The 14,479-nt window shown below is 43.2% G+C and overlaps 1 protein-coding gene across 1 annotated transcript; it reads right to left on the minus strand.

Annotated features, from left to right (window-relative positions):
* Positions 1 to 2,046: 2,046 nt before the first annotated feature.
* On the minus strand, positions 2,047 to 12,435 carry LOC110004167 (protein asteroid homolog 1). The gene is made up of 6 exons (XM_020659721.3): positions 12,243 to 12,435; positions 6,558 to 7,435; positions 5,994 to 6,290; positions 3,518 to 3,722; positions 3,226 to 3,370; positions 2,047 to 3,126 (listed from the first exon to the last, which is right to left on the minus strand). Exons 1-6 carry the CDS (start codon positions 12,367 to 12,369, stop codon positions 2,733 to 2,735), a joined length of 2,046 nt encoding a protein of 681 aa, XP_020515377.1. The 5' UTR covers positions 12,370 to 12,435; the 3' UTR covers positions 2,047 to 2,732.
* Positions 12,436 to 14,479: the final 2,044 nt, after the last annotated feature.

The raw sequence follows: 14,479 nt of genomic DNA on the forward strand, positions 1-14,479 counted from the left end.
GAAGCTCTGAAAACTTAGTTATTTATTTTTCCTGGGACACTCTGTTTGTTTGTTGAAAGTTTCTGTGAAGTGACAAAAACAAAACAACCGTTGGCATTTTCCCCCCCAAATGATTTTAATAAGAATGTGCAACACTTTCCACATGAATATATCAGAAATCCAGATGACTCATCAGTTTTGATTTGATGAAGGATAAGAGTTATTCACAATAAGGTGTGTAGCTGACCTGATTGACAGGTGGGCGCGGTGTAACGGTTTGTCAGGAGGTTTAAAACCCGCCTCAGCTCCAGCTCTCAGCCTGTCGTTAGGTTGACTGAAAGTTAAACTGAGACAGCATTTCCAGCATGGAGACCGCCATCGATGGGACTCCAGCGCCCCCTGCAGGAACAGACGTGCTTCAAACATTCATATTTACAGTCTATGTTTATAAACTATGAACTCAGAGTGCCCTCTGCTGGACAAACTACATGTTGAAACCATTCCAATGTTTGTGTTGTTTAGTTTTTTTCATCACCCTGTTGATTTTTTCCATTTTAACTTAAAGGTCACTTATCCTCCTCCTCTTCTTCAGTGTAAATAAGTCTCAGAGCTAAATATGTAAATGAGTTGGTGAGTGTTTCCCGCCCTGCAGAGTCAAACATCCTGACGCTAAATGAAAACGCTTCGACCGCAACAGTTCCACCACGGACTGGACGCTTCAGGGTACCGCCACTTTAATAAGAACGCTTCCTCATGCTGTGCCTTAGAGACGTCATCCATTACAAATTTTAAAAATCTCCCTTTACTGACGGATGAATCACTGCGAATATTACAGACTTCATTCAGCATTTAATTCAGGATTCACTTATGCTTTCCCTCATTTGATTTATTCAGACGTCGCGGTGCTTTCTGGGAAATGGAGTTTTTGATAGTTGTCTTTTTTTAATTTTCTCCCATCAGCCCAGAAAATCCTGTCACTCTGCTGCTGTTTCCTAAAGTGAGATCTGTTTTTTATTCCTTATTGTGAACATTGAAACGTTATATTTAACTGGTATGAAATAAAAAGATTTATCTCCTGGACAACGACGACAGAGGTCAGCTTCTCTTTTGTCCTTGTTCGCTGTCAGGTGTGTGTTCGTATCGTTCTCATTTCTGTTGACCAACATCCCTCACTTGTTCTTGAATTTTAAAGTTCGTTAAACGTTTCAGGCGTTGTGACTGAAGATGTTATTCTGTATGTTTCTGTGCCATCGATTGTATCGTTTCTCAAACGTGTGGGATTTAAAGGTACAGAAGCACCGAAAATATGAGGACAGCCTCAGTTTGGATTCACATTTTGTCTTTGTGTTCAAACATCCACACAAATAGAGAAGAAAAGTTTATTACGACGAACAAATCAAACATTGAACATTTCCTTATTTGTGTTCCTACATTTACACCTCAGTGAGTGAAGAGAGGGTTAAAGGTCACATATCCTCATCAACCAGTTTAAATAAGTGTCAGAGCTCCTCAAAACATGTGTGTGAAGTTTCTTGTTCTAAATCCACTCTGATCCTGTATTTGATCATGTCTATAAACCCCTCTATTTCAGCCCTGCTCAGAACAGGCTGTTTCTGTGTCTGTACCTTTAAATATGTAAATTAGCTGTGTCTGACCACGCCCCCTCTCTGGAAGGGCTTGGGTGTACTCAGTCTTTCTCGCTCCATGTCCTATTGTTTACGGTGAGAAGGCAGACTCAGAGGGCAGAACAAACACCTAGCTGTGGGAGTGTCACCCACCTGGAGGAGGGGCTACTGCCCTTTGTGATGTCATGAAGGGAAAATCTCCAAACGGTCTGTTTGAGCACACATTTTCTGAAAAGTGGAGCAGGCTAAAGATGGAGAGGATGGACTTTTCTCATCATTGGGGGGTTTGTAGACAGACTAGAGACACATATTAGAGTTAGAGAGGGAATTTTACAGAATATGTGACCTTTAAACGAACTTTCAAACAAACAAAGAAATGTCTCTGATGAGTAGAGATCACTCTGAAAGTTCAACGATTTAAAACGTTACACAAAATGCCAAAAACTATTCATGTAAAGACTTTATTAAAGTACAAAGTTTTCCCATACATACAACAAATCAATCTGTTAACACAATAAAATAACGTTAAGTGACATCACAACAAAAGCCATCTGAAAAATGTGACCTTTTTAAAACATTCAGCTTGGAGCACAAATGAAGTCCCTGATGTAAATTCCAGAGTTGACTTCTCTTTGAGTGGACGAATTAATAAACTTTATCACATGTAAAAATATCAAAAATAGTCAAAAATCTCTGCATTTAAAACATAAAACCTGTTTGTACCTTAAAGGCAAAAACATATTATCAATAGCAAGACATTTTAGCCCTCGTCCACACGTAGGTGGGTTTTTTTTTTTAGCTTGCAGCTTTTATTATTTCTCTGTTTTCTCCTCAGCTTGAGAAACTCTTCATCTTGTTTAAAGTCCTCCTCACACTTTGACACCTCAGGAGCTCTCTTAAGGGCTAAGACGCTTTGTGAATAACTTTCATCTTTAAAAGGATCTAGTCTGAACGTTAAAGGGAAATTCTTAGAAAATGTCCTGATTCTAAGACTTTTTTTGAATGTTGTCAATGGGAGCAACTCTTAGTACTCTTGAATACAACCCTTGGTCTTGTCATAACAAAAACAGCACTGAATCAGGACTGAAGGAGGTCAGTGAGTCCCTCGATCAGACCTAAACCTGGAGGTCACAGGATGTCCCAGCGCCGGCACTCCTGTTTACGGGCCATGATCAGATTGTCACAGCGGCTGCTCCTCTCCTTCGATCTGTACCGAGTTCTCACGGACAAAATATCATCCAGATAAAGATCCTCGTGTACTTGGACGGCACTGTTGACCTCGTCTTCTTCGTACAGGTAGAAGAGGTCCCTCAGGGTGGTAGTCAGGTCCTTTAGAGGCTCCAGTTCCCGCCTTTTCACTCCCGTCAGTATCAACTCCTCCTCAAAGTGAAACCTTTGAACGATGGTGAGCATCTTGTGGTACTCTCTCATAACTGAGGGTTCGCTCTTCAAAAGGGTTTTCAGTTTTCGTTCCCTCCTCAACATGTGGACCAGCCTGTGGACCAACGTTCCCTCGTAACACCTGGAGGACATCAGGAGAACAAGATGGAGATTTATCATCACGGACATCACCTGACTGAGTCAGGACGTGAATCTCAGGTTGCTGTGTCCTTGAACTCACCGTGCGATCTGTGGTTCAGGTAAGGGGAAGCCCAGCAGCTGGTTCAGGTGGACGGTCTGTCTCAGGCATCCCTGCCATTGGTTGAAGGAGTGGAGGGTGTCTGCATCGAGCCGCAGTTTGAAGGGTTTCTTCTCTCTCTTCAAAGCTGAATCACAAACACACATAGAGGACTGAAAAGGACTCTCTTTTGCATTGCTCTCTACTGCACCTTAAATAATGAGACCATAGGCTGCAGATGAATCCTCAGTGGAAACAATGGTAAGTTAAGACGCCTGTATGACTCATTTATTACCTGCTCGTTGTCTCAGTGAGTCTCCATGACTTACTCCCAGCAGCAGCGCCTTCAGCAGCGTCTCGTCTGGTTTAGGCTCGGCTCTCTGCAGCCAGAAGCAGCTCACTGCCACCAGGAGGCGCAGGTGAGGCTGCAGTCCTTCCAGACAGGCCTCAGGCACTCCCAGAGCATCCAGTAACACCTGCAGACGCACAGAGGGCTCCGCCTGGGGACAAGAGGTCAGAGGTTAATGAGGAACATTGTCGTTAAATTCAATGCTACTTTGTTTATACCACACCTGTAAATTGAAACAGAATATATAAAAAAGAACCTCCTTAACGTGGTGGAGGAGTTTGTGTGTCCTGGTGAACCCGGGAGCTGTGTTGTCTGGGGCATTAGCCCCTGGTAGGGTCTCCCAAGGCAAGGTGGGCTTGGGGGAGGGTCCAGACTAAGAGCAGTTCAAAAGAGAGAGCTCGAAGGCGAGCGTCTTGTGTCCAGGCTGTCTTCCATGGGGCCCGGTCGGGCTCAGCCCGAGAAAAACAACAGTCCCACCACCCGCAGGGAGCGACAAAGGGGAGCAGGTGCAAGATAAGCCGGGTGGCAGGCGAAGGCCTGGACTTGCTAATCAACAGCAGCGCAGACTGGTTCTGGGGACGTGGAACATCACCTCTCTGACGGGGAAGGAGCCGGAGCTTGTGTGGGAGGTGGAACGCTACCAGCTAGAGATAGTTGGTCTCACCTCGCTGCATAGCACCGGTTCTGGAACCAAACTCCTGGAGAGGGGCTGGACTCTTTCCTTTTCTGGGGTTGCCCAGGGTGAGAGGCGCCAGGCGGGTGTGTGGATATTCACCAGCCCTCGGCTGAGCGCCGCTGTGTTGGAGTTTTCCCCGGTGAACGAGAGGGTCACCTCTCTGCGACTTCAGGTTGCGGAGAGGAAGGCTCTGACTGTTGTATGTGCATATGCTCCTAACAGCAGTTCAGAGATTATCAGGTGGTGAGTTGGATCAGACTGGTACAGACCTGGCAAACCCAAACGTGTAGTGTGGGTGAACTGGGAACGTCTGGCAGAGGCCCCTGTCTGTGGGGTCTTCAACTCTCACCTCCGGAAGAACTTTTGAGGTGAGGTTGGGGACATGGAGTCTGAGTGGTCCATGTTCAAAGCCTCCATTTTGGAAGCAGCTGCTAGGAGTTGCTGCCAGAAGACCATCGGTGCCTGTCGTGGCGGCAACCTAAGAACCTGTTGGTGGACACCAGTGGTGAAGGAAGCCGTCAGGCAAAAGAAGGAGGCATTTCGGGCTTGGTTAGCCCAGGGGTCTCTGAAAGCAGCTGACAGGTATTGGGTGGCTTGGAGGGCTGTGGCTTCAGTGGTTGCGGAAGCAAAAACCCGGTTGTGGGAGGAGTACGGGGAGGCTTTGGAGAAGGACTTTTGTTGGCCTCAAGGAGGTTCTGGCAAACCGTCCGACGGCTCAGAAAGGGAAAGCAGGGCTTGCCTCCAGGCTGTTATCAGCAGGGGTGGAGGGCTGCTGACCCGGACCAGGGACATCGTTGGGCGGTGGAAGGAATACTTTGAGGAACTCCTGAACCCTGACAACACGTCATCCGAAGAGGAGGCAGAGTCTGAAGATCCGGGGGAAGTCTTACCACTAACCTTGGCAGAGGTCACTGAGTCAGTCAGAAAGCTCCTTAGTGGCAAGGCGCCAGGTGTGGATGAGATTCGCCCTGAGATGCTAAAGGCTCTGGACATTGTTGGGCTGTCTTGGCTGACACGCCTCTTCAATGTCGCGTGGAAATCTGGGACAGTGCCTGTGGAGTGGCAGACCGGTGTGGTGGTTCCCATTTACAAGAAGGGGGACCGGAGGGTGTGCACCAATCATGGGGGTATCACACTTCTCAGCCTTCCGGGGAAAGCTTACTCTTAAGCCTGAGGTAAGACGTGACTTAAAAAGAACCAGACGAAAGTAGAAGAACACAAACAAACAAACATCGCACAACAAGTAAGGAAATTTGTGTCTGGTAGATAATTTCTTAGTTGTAACAATGCTTCCTGGCAATAAATCATATACATCTGGAAAGCCTGTTTATTTTCCTTTTAAATGGTGCCACATTTGTAAGGAGCATGCATTTGTGGGCTAAGCAGCAGAGCTGAGTATGTGGGTTGCCAATCTTCTGAATGAATGCTGGTTGGAGGGCCCCCTATTGATTTTTGGCTAGGGCCCCAACAGACTCCAGCATCGCCACTGGGTGCATGTGTGAACTAACAGATCAGGAGCATTTCAAGAGCAGTCCTACTGAAATTATCTAGACACATTTTCAAGAGTGCAGATGTGAAAACAGCTGGAGTAAAGTTTGATATTAGATGGGAAGCCAAAGTTGGGTAGCATCTGCTCGTGTCATGTCAATGGAGAAAGAAAGACTTCTATGGCTGATAATAGTGAGTGCCACTCAACACAATAATGCACTTGTGGTCCGTGTTGGAACAAACGTTTGAAAGCTTTACCTTGTTCAGTGACTTGAGTTCCAGCTTCTCAGGGACCCCACTGGCTGCAGGTTGGACTTGGAAGCTTTTCAGCTGGAGGCCTTCTCTGTCATTCTCATTCACTCGTAGCTTCTCTCCTTTGCCCAGCAGCAGCCTGTACATCACCTGGCGTATCGGCCTGGAGGTCAGGTGAGCACTGGGAAAGTCTGCCCTGTCCACCGGACAGCTGAGAGCAATGGTATTGAACAATAGAACATCTAGGACGTCTGAAGTCAGCTGTGCCCGCATCACCGGGAGCAAGACCCAACCTGCCATCTCCTGGAGGACAGGACAAAACAACATTCAATCAGGTGTGTCAACATGTTCTTCATATTATACTGAAAGGTCTGAGATTGATGAGTGTTTGTGTCGTACATTTTAGCAGATTTGAAATACTATCTTCGTTTATTAATACTAATAATATACTGATGAAAGTGCATCTTTGAACTGGTTCAACTTTGAGAGTCCAAAGGAAGGACTTTGGCTGACTGACAGTCTGAGCCTGAGTAAAGGAAAATGCACTTAAATAATTAAGTATTTAATTACTTCTTCCACTTCAGGGAATGGAGGGGCAACCCCATCGATGAAGAATCTCTTCAAGGAGCTTGGAGGAAGCTGGTACTCCTCCATCCCTAGGTTTAAACCCTCCATCACCTCTGCCTTTGTCTCCTCACTCAGCTCTCTCAGCAGTCCTAGTGCTGCCTCAAAGGCCTCCTCAGGTTGCTTGAAGTCCTTCAGCCAGCAGAGCAGCCCCTTCAGGCGCTGTGGTGATTTCCCATTGACTGCTGGAGCGAACTGGGCCCATCTAATAGATGCATTCAATCTTTGCAGCTTCACATAGTCATTTCCAGCCAAGGACGAAAATGCTGGCAGAAGCTGGGGCTCTATGTCAAAGACAATGCAGAAGCTGGAGGAGTAGTAGATCTTAGAAGGGATGTAGCTCTGTGAGCCAATCCTCTCCACTGCCTGCCAATTGAAATGAGAAATGGGCAGCAGCCCCCCTGGGAGGTCAAAGATGAAGAAGTCACTATCGTTGGAGAGAACCGGGCACTTCCACTCCTTAGCCAGGGCAGCGATCTCCTGGTCAGCCTCTGCATAACACTGAGCAACCGGGACCTCCAGCCGGGCCAGTGTTTGCCTGAACACCAGACTGGCCATCTGTGGCAAGACCTTGCCCTCCTGTGCATCTTGATGGACTTTCTTGATCCCATTCACAGCCTGCCTGGTTCCCTCCACTGCTTGATGGGCTTTCTGGAGCCGATCCATTGCTCTTAATCTAATGGTTTCATCCTTCTTGTCAGTTTGAGCTATGCCCCCGTCCAGCACCACGTACGGTGAGATGCCGCAGTCTTTGAGGGCCTTGACAAACCTTTCAACAAGGTCCTCAAATGCAGCATACTCCCCACCATGACTCAGGTCCAGACCTGCAACCAAAGAAAAAACAAAGAACACATAAAACCCCACATTTCAACGGACAAACATCATGCCTGTAAACGTGTTCAAGAAGTCATTAAAGTGAGTTTAAAATCTTTGCAGTCCAGGAACATTTAGGTGCATCTGACCATGATACTGTGTTTCAGCTACCATCATATAGACAAAAATTGAAAACTGGAAAACCAAAATCAAGATCTGTGAAAGTGTGGGATGATGACAGTGTACTTGCTTTACAAGGCTGTTTTGAATGTACTGACTGGGAAGTGTTTGGATACACAGATATAAATGAACATACTGATGTAGTAACATCTTACATTAATTTCTGTGTAGATAATGTGATCCCTACCAAACAAACAAAAACATATGCAAACACTAAACACTGGATTACTGCTGAGATAAAAAAAAAAGAAGCTTTTATTTAAAAAAGAACAAGCTTTTAGAATAAATGACAGACATACAGGGAAACTAATACAAAGAGATATACAAATGAAAATTAACGAAGCAAAAAGGGACTACAAAGCTAAAGTTGAGCAACTACTTACAGACACTAAAGGAAGGGGGGCTTGGCGTGGAATTAAAACAATGATTGGCTTGAACTCCCAACAGAATAATGCTTCATATACAATTGAATTTGCCAATGACATGAACAACTTCTTCGCACGATATGAGACTGATAGTCAATCCCCATTGGAGCCTGAGGCAGACTGGAGAAAAAATGGCACTCCTATTCAGATAACAACTGAGGAAGTGCAGTTTGCCTTTTCCAAGACTAATGTGAGGAAATCCATTGGCCCAGATGGGTTAGACGGTAATATACTTAAAAAATGCTGTAAGCAGTTAGGTCCTGTGTTCACACAACTTTTCCACGCTTCCTTAAATTCACAATTAATCCCAAAATCATGGAAAATATCTAAAATTATCCCATTACCAAAAAAGACAAGCCCCTCTGAATTCAATGATTTTAGACCCATTGCTCTGACCTCAGTTGTCATGAAATGTTTTGAGCGCATCGTTTTATCTCACTGAAGGTCTGAATCAATCAGTCAAATGGATCCTCTACAATTTGCATATCGAGCAAAGAGAGGTGTTGAGGATGCAACGGCTGCATTGCTTCACCAAGTTTATAAACACTTGGAAACGCGATCATCTTATGTGCGTATACTGTTTGCTGATTTCTCATCTGCCTTTAACACTGTCCATATACAACTATTGGCTGTGAAGCTGTGTAGTATGGGAGTTAACCACACCCTCATTAGGTGGATTCATAACTTCCTTTCTAAAAGGCAGCAGTTTGTTACCATCCATGGGAAAAACTCTTCAGTCATTAACACTCACACTGGGGTTCCACAAGGGTGTGTCCTCTCACCTTTGTTGTTTACTTTGTACACCAATGACTGTACAAGTCATCATGACAACTGTAAATTAATTAAATATGCATGATATTGCTCTGATAGGTCTTTAAAATGACGATGAGACCAATTACAGAGCTGAGCTAGACAACTTTTACAACTGGTGCTCTGATAACTCATTGATTTTAAATACAAAGAAAACCAAATAAATTATTATTGATTTTAGTATCATATAAGTATCTTGGCACAATAATTGCCACAAATGCAAGGTATGCAAAGGCTCAACAGCGCCTCTATTTTTTGAGGAAACTAAGAAATTTTAATGTTGACATCACTATGCTGAAATTATTTTACAAGGCTTTTATTGAAAGTGTGCTGACCTTTTGTTTTCAGTGTTGGGGAGGAGCACTGTCCTTACAAAATAAGAACAAACTGGACAAGGTTGTTAAACTAGGCAGCAAGATAACTGGGAAGCAAATGTACAGCATTTCTTTCCTGACAGACCGGTCAGATCACAGCTGACCCTCTGCACCCCCTTTGGTCAGAGTATGAACTCTTGAATTCAGGGCGCAGGTACAGAACACCAGGATGAGGACTAAAAGAGGCATTACATCCTCTGTACCGCGCAGTATTCAGCTGCTTAATAAGAACTGATCATACAGGACGAACTCGCCACTCTGCACTTTATTTAACCTGCTGAAATCCCTCATTGAATCATGTGATGCTTTAGTGTGTTTTTATGTGTTCTTATGTGCTGTCCTGTAAATGTTTGTTTGTATTGTGTTTTTTAGCTCTCTGTGCAAAGCTAATTCCCCCGAGGTGCAATAAAGGTTTCATTCATTCATTCATTCATTTCACTTGCATTCTGTGATCAAGTCCATCCACTCAACACAGTGTGCTGCTGCCTCGCTGCTCCGTGACCTCAGGAATTCTTCAACAAGCCAACTAATGCAGCCAAGGCATCCAAGCTAACACAACACCACAAACAAGCTAACGTTATGCAGCTTATGCTGCTGAGGCGGGTTTTAAACCTCCTGACAAACCGTTACACCGCGCCCGCCTGTCAATCAGGTCAACTACACGCCTTATTGTGAATAACTCTTATCCTTCATCAAATCAAAACTGATGAGTCATCAAAACATTCACCCCCCGTACAGTGTGTGTCCATCCAGACATGAGCTAATCACACCTATTTGGTTTTTTGAACCAGGCTGTAAACATGTTCATCTCTGCTGTAAAAACAGGCTTTTTAGAATGTGACTTCCTGTGCTTCTGCACCAGCCTCTAGTGGACACTTGAGGAACTGCAGGATTTTACACTTCAGCACCCCCTTCATTTTTCAACGACAGAGGTTGCCGCTTGGTTTCGATTCCACTTTGCCTCAAGTTGTCCTCTCACTCTTTGAACACCAAATAAAGGACTTTTTTTTTTGATTTTTTTTAAAAGGAAAAGCTCCTAATTATTGAAGCAAAACCGACAAAAAAATAAATTTTGGATGAAACACAAGGTTCCTTTACAGCTAACGCTTACCCTCATCCAGACAACAATCCTCAGATGAGTTCAGTCCTCACAAACAGATTCATTTACACACAGCTCGTTCTCTGATTCATATCAGGCTACAGGAACATCAGATCTAAGTCATGTTTATTTTTAGCCATGCTGGTCTTGTGGTCACTCTGCAAAACACTGTGGACGAGACGGAAACTATTACAACTGTCCAACTGATTGCTGTGAAATTTTGTTATTGCATTATTTATCCTCCCGGAGACAGTGGTGAACCTCTGACTCTAACTGTAGTGCCACCATGAGGTTCACATTGGTAGTTTTGAGTTAAATATATCTACAGTTATGGGATATTTTTGCTATGTGTCGTTAGGGGCTTGTACACATGTGCAATATGTTGATATAGCAGTCTCCAAATATCGTTGCCCATAGGAGGAGTTAAAAATGTTAACAACGACAAACACCTCGAACCTTTAGTTAAAACTCCTGATCGGATCTGAGGATACGGTACAATACAAAACAATACTGTGCTAAACGATACTGTATGGCTCAGTACGTACAGTAGACTTTGTTATCCCTTTAAGAGCCTTTCAGATAGGACGCTGGTCTTGCTGCGGAGTAGGGCGCAGAACAGAAGGGGAGCGCACACACAACCAAAAAGCAACGGCGCCCATTTCTAGGTGACCGAAACAATGGTTGGGAAAATAGCTACTTTTTGGATGCAAATATAACATGAATCAAGCACCAGAGGAGGTTTGTGACCCTGTATAAACCAGCTCTCTCAGAACGCTCCGTTTTGGTGTGTGTGTCTCTTTAAATGCAATGAGCCCCCCCCCCCCCGAGTTTTCCCCGTAGACATCACTCCTCTGTAGCGAGAATAAAATTGGCCGACCTGCTCAAAAGTTTAGCTCTAGGCTGGGAGTGGAGTCTATGGGTGGAGATACCAGGGGAGGGGAGGGGATATGTTTTTACCAGAATCCCACTGTGACATCACAAGGAGAGCACATTAGAAACAGAGCATTTTTCTCTGTGTTGTAAGACTTATGCAGACCACAAACAAAGGACTGGATGGGTTTATTTCACATGTTGTGGGTCAGTAGAGACTCAGGTTACCCAAATATATGTTCAAAAACACTGTAGAAGAGGATTTTTCATAATATGTCCCCTTTAAGAATAAAGATCGGAAAAAGTTTCTGTTCTCATAATTCAGGGCGTAAATGTAAAAATGTTAACAAGGATTTTTTTGGGGGACAGGTAAACGGAGGCACTCCTAAACGTGTTACGCACCTTTTAGGTGTGTTTTCTTTCTTTAGTGGTCCATGTTTTCCAAAATCTAGATTTTTGTCTCAAGCTTTGCAAATGTTTTCGTATACTGTTGCTATGGTGACTGGGAAGCGCAAAACAATATTAGTGTCAGAGACATGCGGTCCCCTGTCATCATCAAAAGTAAAAAACAAATAATGATTAAATAAAATATAATTTAATCATTATTTGTTTTTACCTCCCCTGACCGCACGTCTCTGACACTGTCATATTGTTTTGCACTGCCCAGCCACCAGCAACAGCATACAAAAAGCTGTTTGTGTTGTGATCTTGTGATGCGTCATTACAAACACTCAGTGGAAACTTACTGCTGTCTTAATGAGAGCACTTTGCGTTTTATCATGGAGTTTTTATGGAGGACGAACACATATTACACTCAATCAAACTCACAATTTAACATTGAATTGCTCTGACGTCATCCAGATAAGCGCTGTTAGACATTATCACACGTTGTAACAGATGAGATAAACAAAACTTTAATTAAAAATTAAATGGGACATTTAAGTATAAGAAGTCTGCAGACTGGCTGTAATAAAAGGAAAATGTGACGTACATTACCTGCCCTGTAGAATCGTAAAGTATAGAATAGTAAACTGCAATGAGAGAACTTTATTTTATTCACCTGAGTCGAAGTACAGCTGGTAGAGGAAGTTGCAGCCGTCGATCACCAGCCGTCTCATCCTGAACTCGACGTCCCGGTAGATCTTCTGGTTGGCCTCTATCAAAGAGGTCAGCCCTTGAACTCCCATCCTGAGTCTGTTTGAGTGTTGACGCTCAGGTGTCAGCTCCGCTCTTTATACCCACTCTGATGATCACTCTCTGTTTCCTTAAGTTTCACTTTCCTGACATCACACCGACGTGACTGTCAGCATCTGAAGGTGCAATCAGCCTGGAACATGTCCCAACTATTACAGCCTTTACAACCTCCTAAATAACCTTCATGTCCTCTAAGTCAGGGGTTCTCAACTGGTGGGTCGGGACCCAGAAAGTGGGCCGTGGAGCCTTTTTCAGTGGGTCATGTGTGCCTAGAATATTTAGATATTTACTTTCTTTTCTTTCTTTTTCTTTTTCTTTTTACAATGGAAGCCTACATGGATGTAAAGATACTTTGGTATATGTGAACATTTACTCTGTTGGATAATATTTATACTTATCATGTTATTTATGTATGCACCACTTATATATTTATTTATTTTACATGTGTGAAGGTTAACAGCAGTAAACGTTTTATTTTGAAGCAACAGGAAACACAATCAAGTATTTACATGTTTGTGTATTTAGAAGGATCTGTAGGGTGGTAAAAGTGGATTATATTGAGGTCAATCAATCTTTATTTGAATAGCGCCCGTTCGTGTTATCTCCAGACACTTTATGTCATCGTTATGTAACAAAGTCCCAACATTTAGCAAAGTTACAGAGGAGAGGAGACGCTTCCTTAAAGAGGCAGAGACCTCGAGCAGCGACAGACTCATAATGAACAGTTGTTTCCTGAAACATGGAGCGCAGCGTTCAAGCAGGAAGACTGTTTATATTCTCTCACACATTCATTCAGTGTTCTTCATACTTTCTTTCTCTTCCTCCTTCTCTGTTCTCTAGTGATCAGCTCTTTGAATTCTGCCAAAACCTCTCTGGACCAATCATCCTGCTGCTGTCACATCATCAAAAGGGACATATTATGAAAAGGTTTTTGAACATTTATTTGGGTAACCAAATGGGTAATATATTATATTGGGTAATATATCTTGAACCGTCCCATCCCTAAGGTGTAGTAGGTGTTTGTGGTTCAAGTCATAAAAGTACAAATATGCTCCCTCTGTGCTGTCAGTGCATTACTTGGTTAGATGTCACCAGTTTCTTTCCCCACACAAAATATGGAAAACCTAAAAGTAACCTAAAGAGCTACATTCATAAAAAAATAAAAAATTCAAGTGGAAGTTTAATGTCCTTGAATAAACGACAGTGTTGAGTACAAACGGCCCCATGCAGAGTGTTGACATTCCTCTGGTGTTATTGTTGACGTCATAGTGCAGCAGCTGAGCCGGTTAGTCACACTGTGGGGAAAGGAAAGTGAAACTTAAAGGAGCTGCAGAGGGGAAACATGAAACTGCAGCTTATAAAAACACTGAAAATAAAGCAGTTAACAAGCTGATTACCAGGGTACGGAAGAGGATTATGGCCACACATTAAAAAAAATAGAGTTCTGACTTTATTCTCAGAATTCTGAGAAAAAAGTCAGAATTCTGACTTTAAAAATACAAAACAAAAATACAGTATCAGTAAACTATAACTGTGCACACAGCAGTGACAAAGCATGCCACGGTTTTTGCTGCTGTGGAAACCTAGGCGTTTAACTTCCTAAACAAAATAAAAAGGCATTCAAATTACATGAACAAAACATGTTTCTGTCCAGCCAGAAGGTTTGTCAGCTGGAGAACTTGGGTCTGCAGGAGAAGGATCTGGCACTGGTAATAGACAGCATGCCAGTATGTTATAGTAATGCAACGCTGTAATGCATTAAGCCAGAGATGGAACTCTAAGAGTGGATTATTTGTTGTTAATTTCCACATTTCTTGTTTTTTATTTCAAACATTAACAATACCTCTAACAGTATCTTAAATAAAATGATTTCTAATTTTATACAGAACAATAGAAAAGAGAATCAAATTTAAAACCTTAATACAAGATGAAGAGGAAGGAGGACTGAAAGCACCAAATTTGCAAAATCATTTTAATGCAACACATAAACACATTGATGAAATGGATGACTCAATCAAATCACATTTAAATCGGGACATTACCACAGATAACACATCACAGGAAACAATAACAGCACAGTGCCAGTGGTTAATAATACTGTTG

Source organism: Labrus bergylta, chromosome 8 (assembly GCF_963930695.1).
Source record: "Labrus bergylta chromosome 8, fLabBer1.1, whole genome shotgun sequence".
Taxonomy (NCBI): Eukaryota; Metazoa; Chordata; class Actinopteri; order Labriformes; family Labridae; genus Labrus; species Labrus bergylta.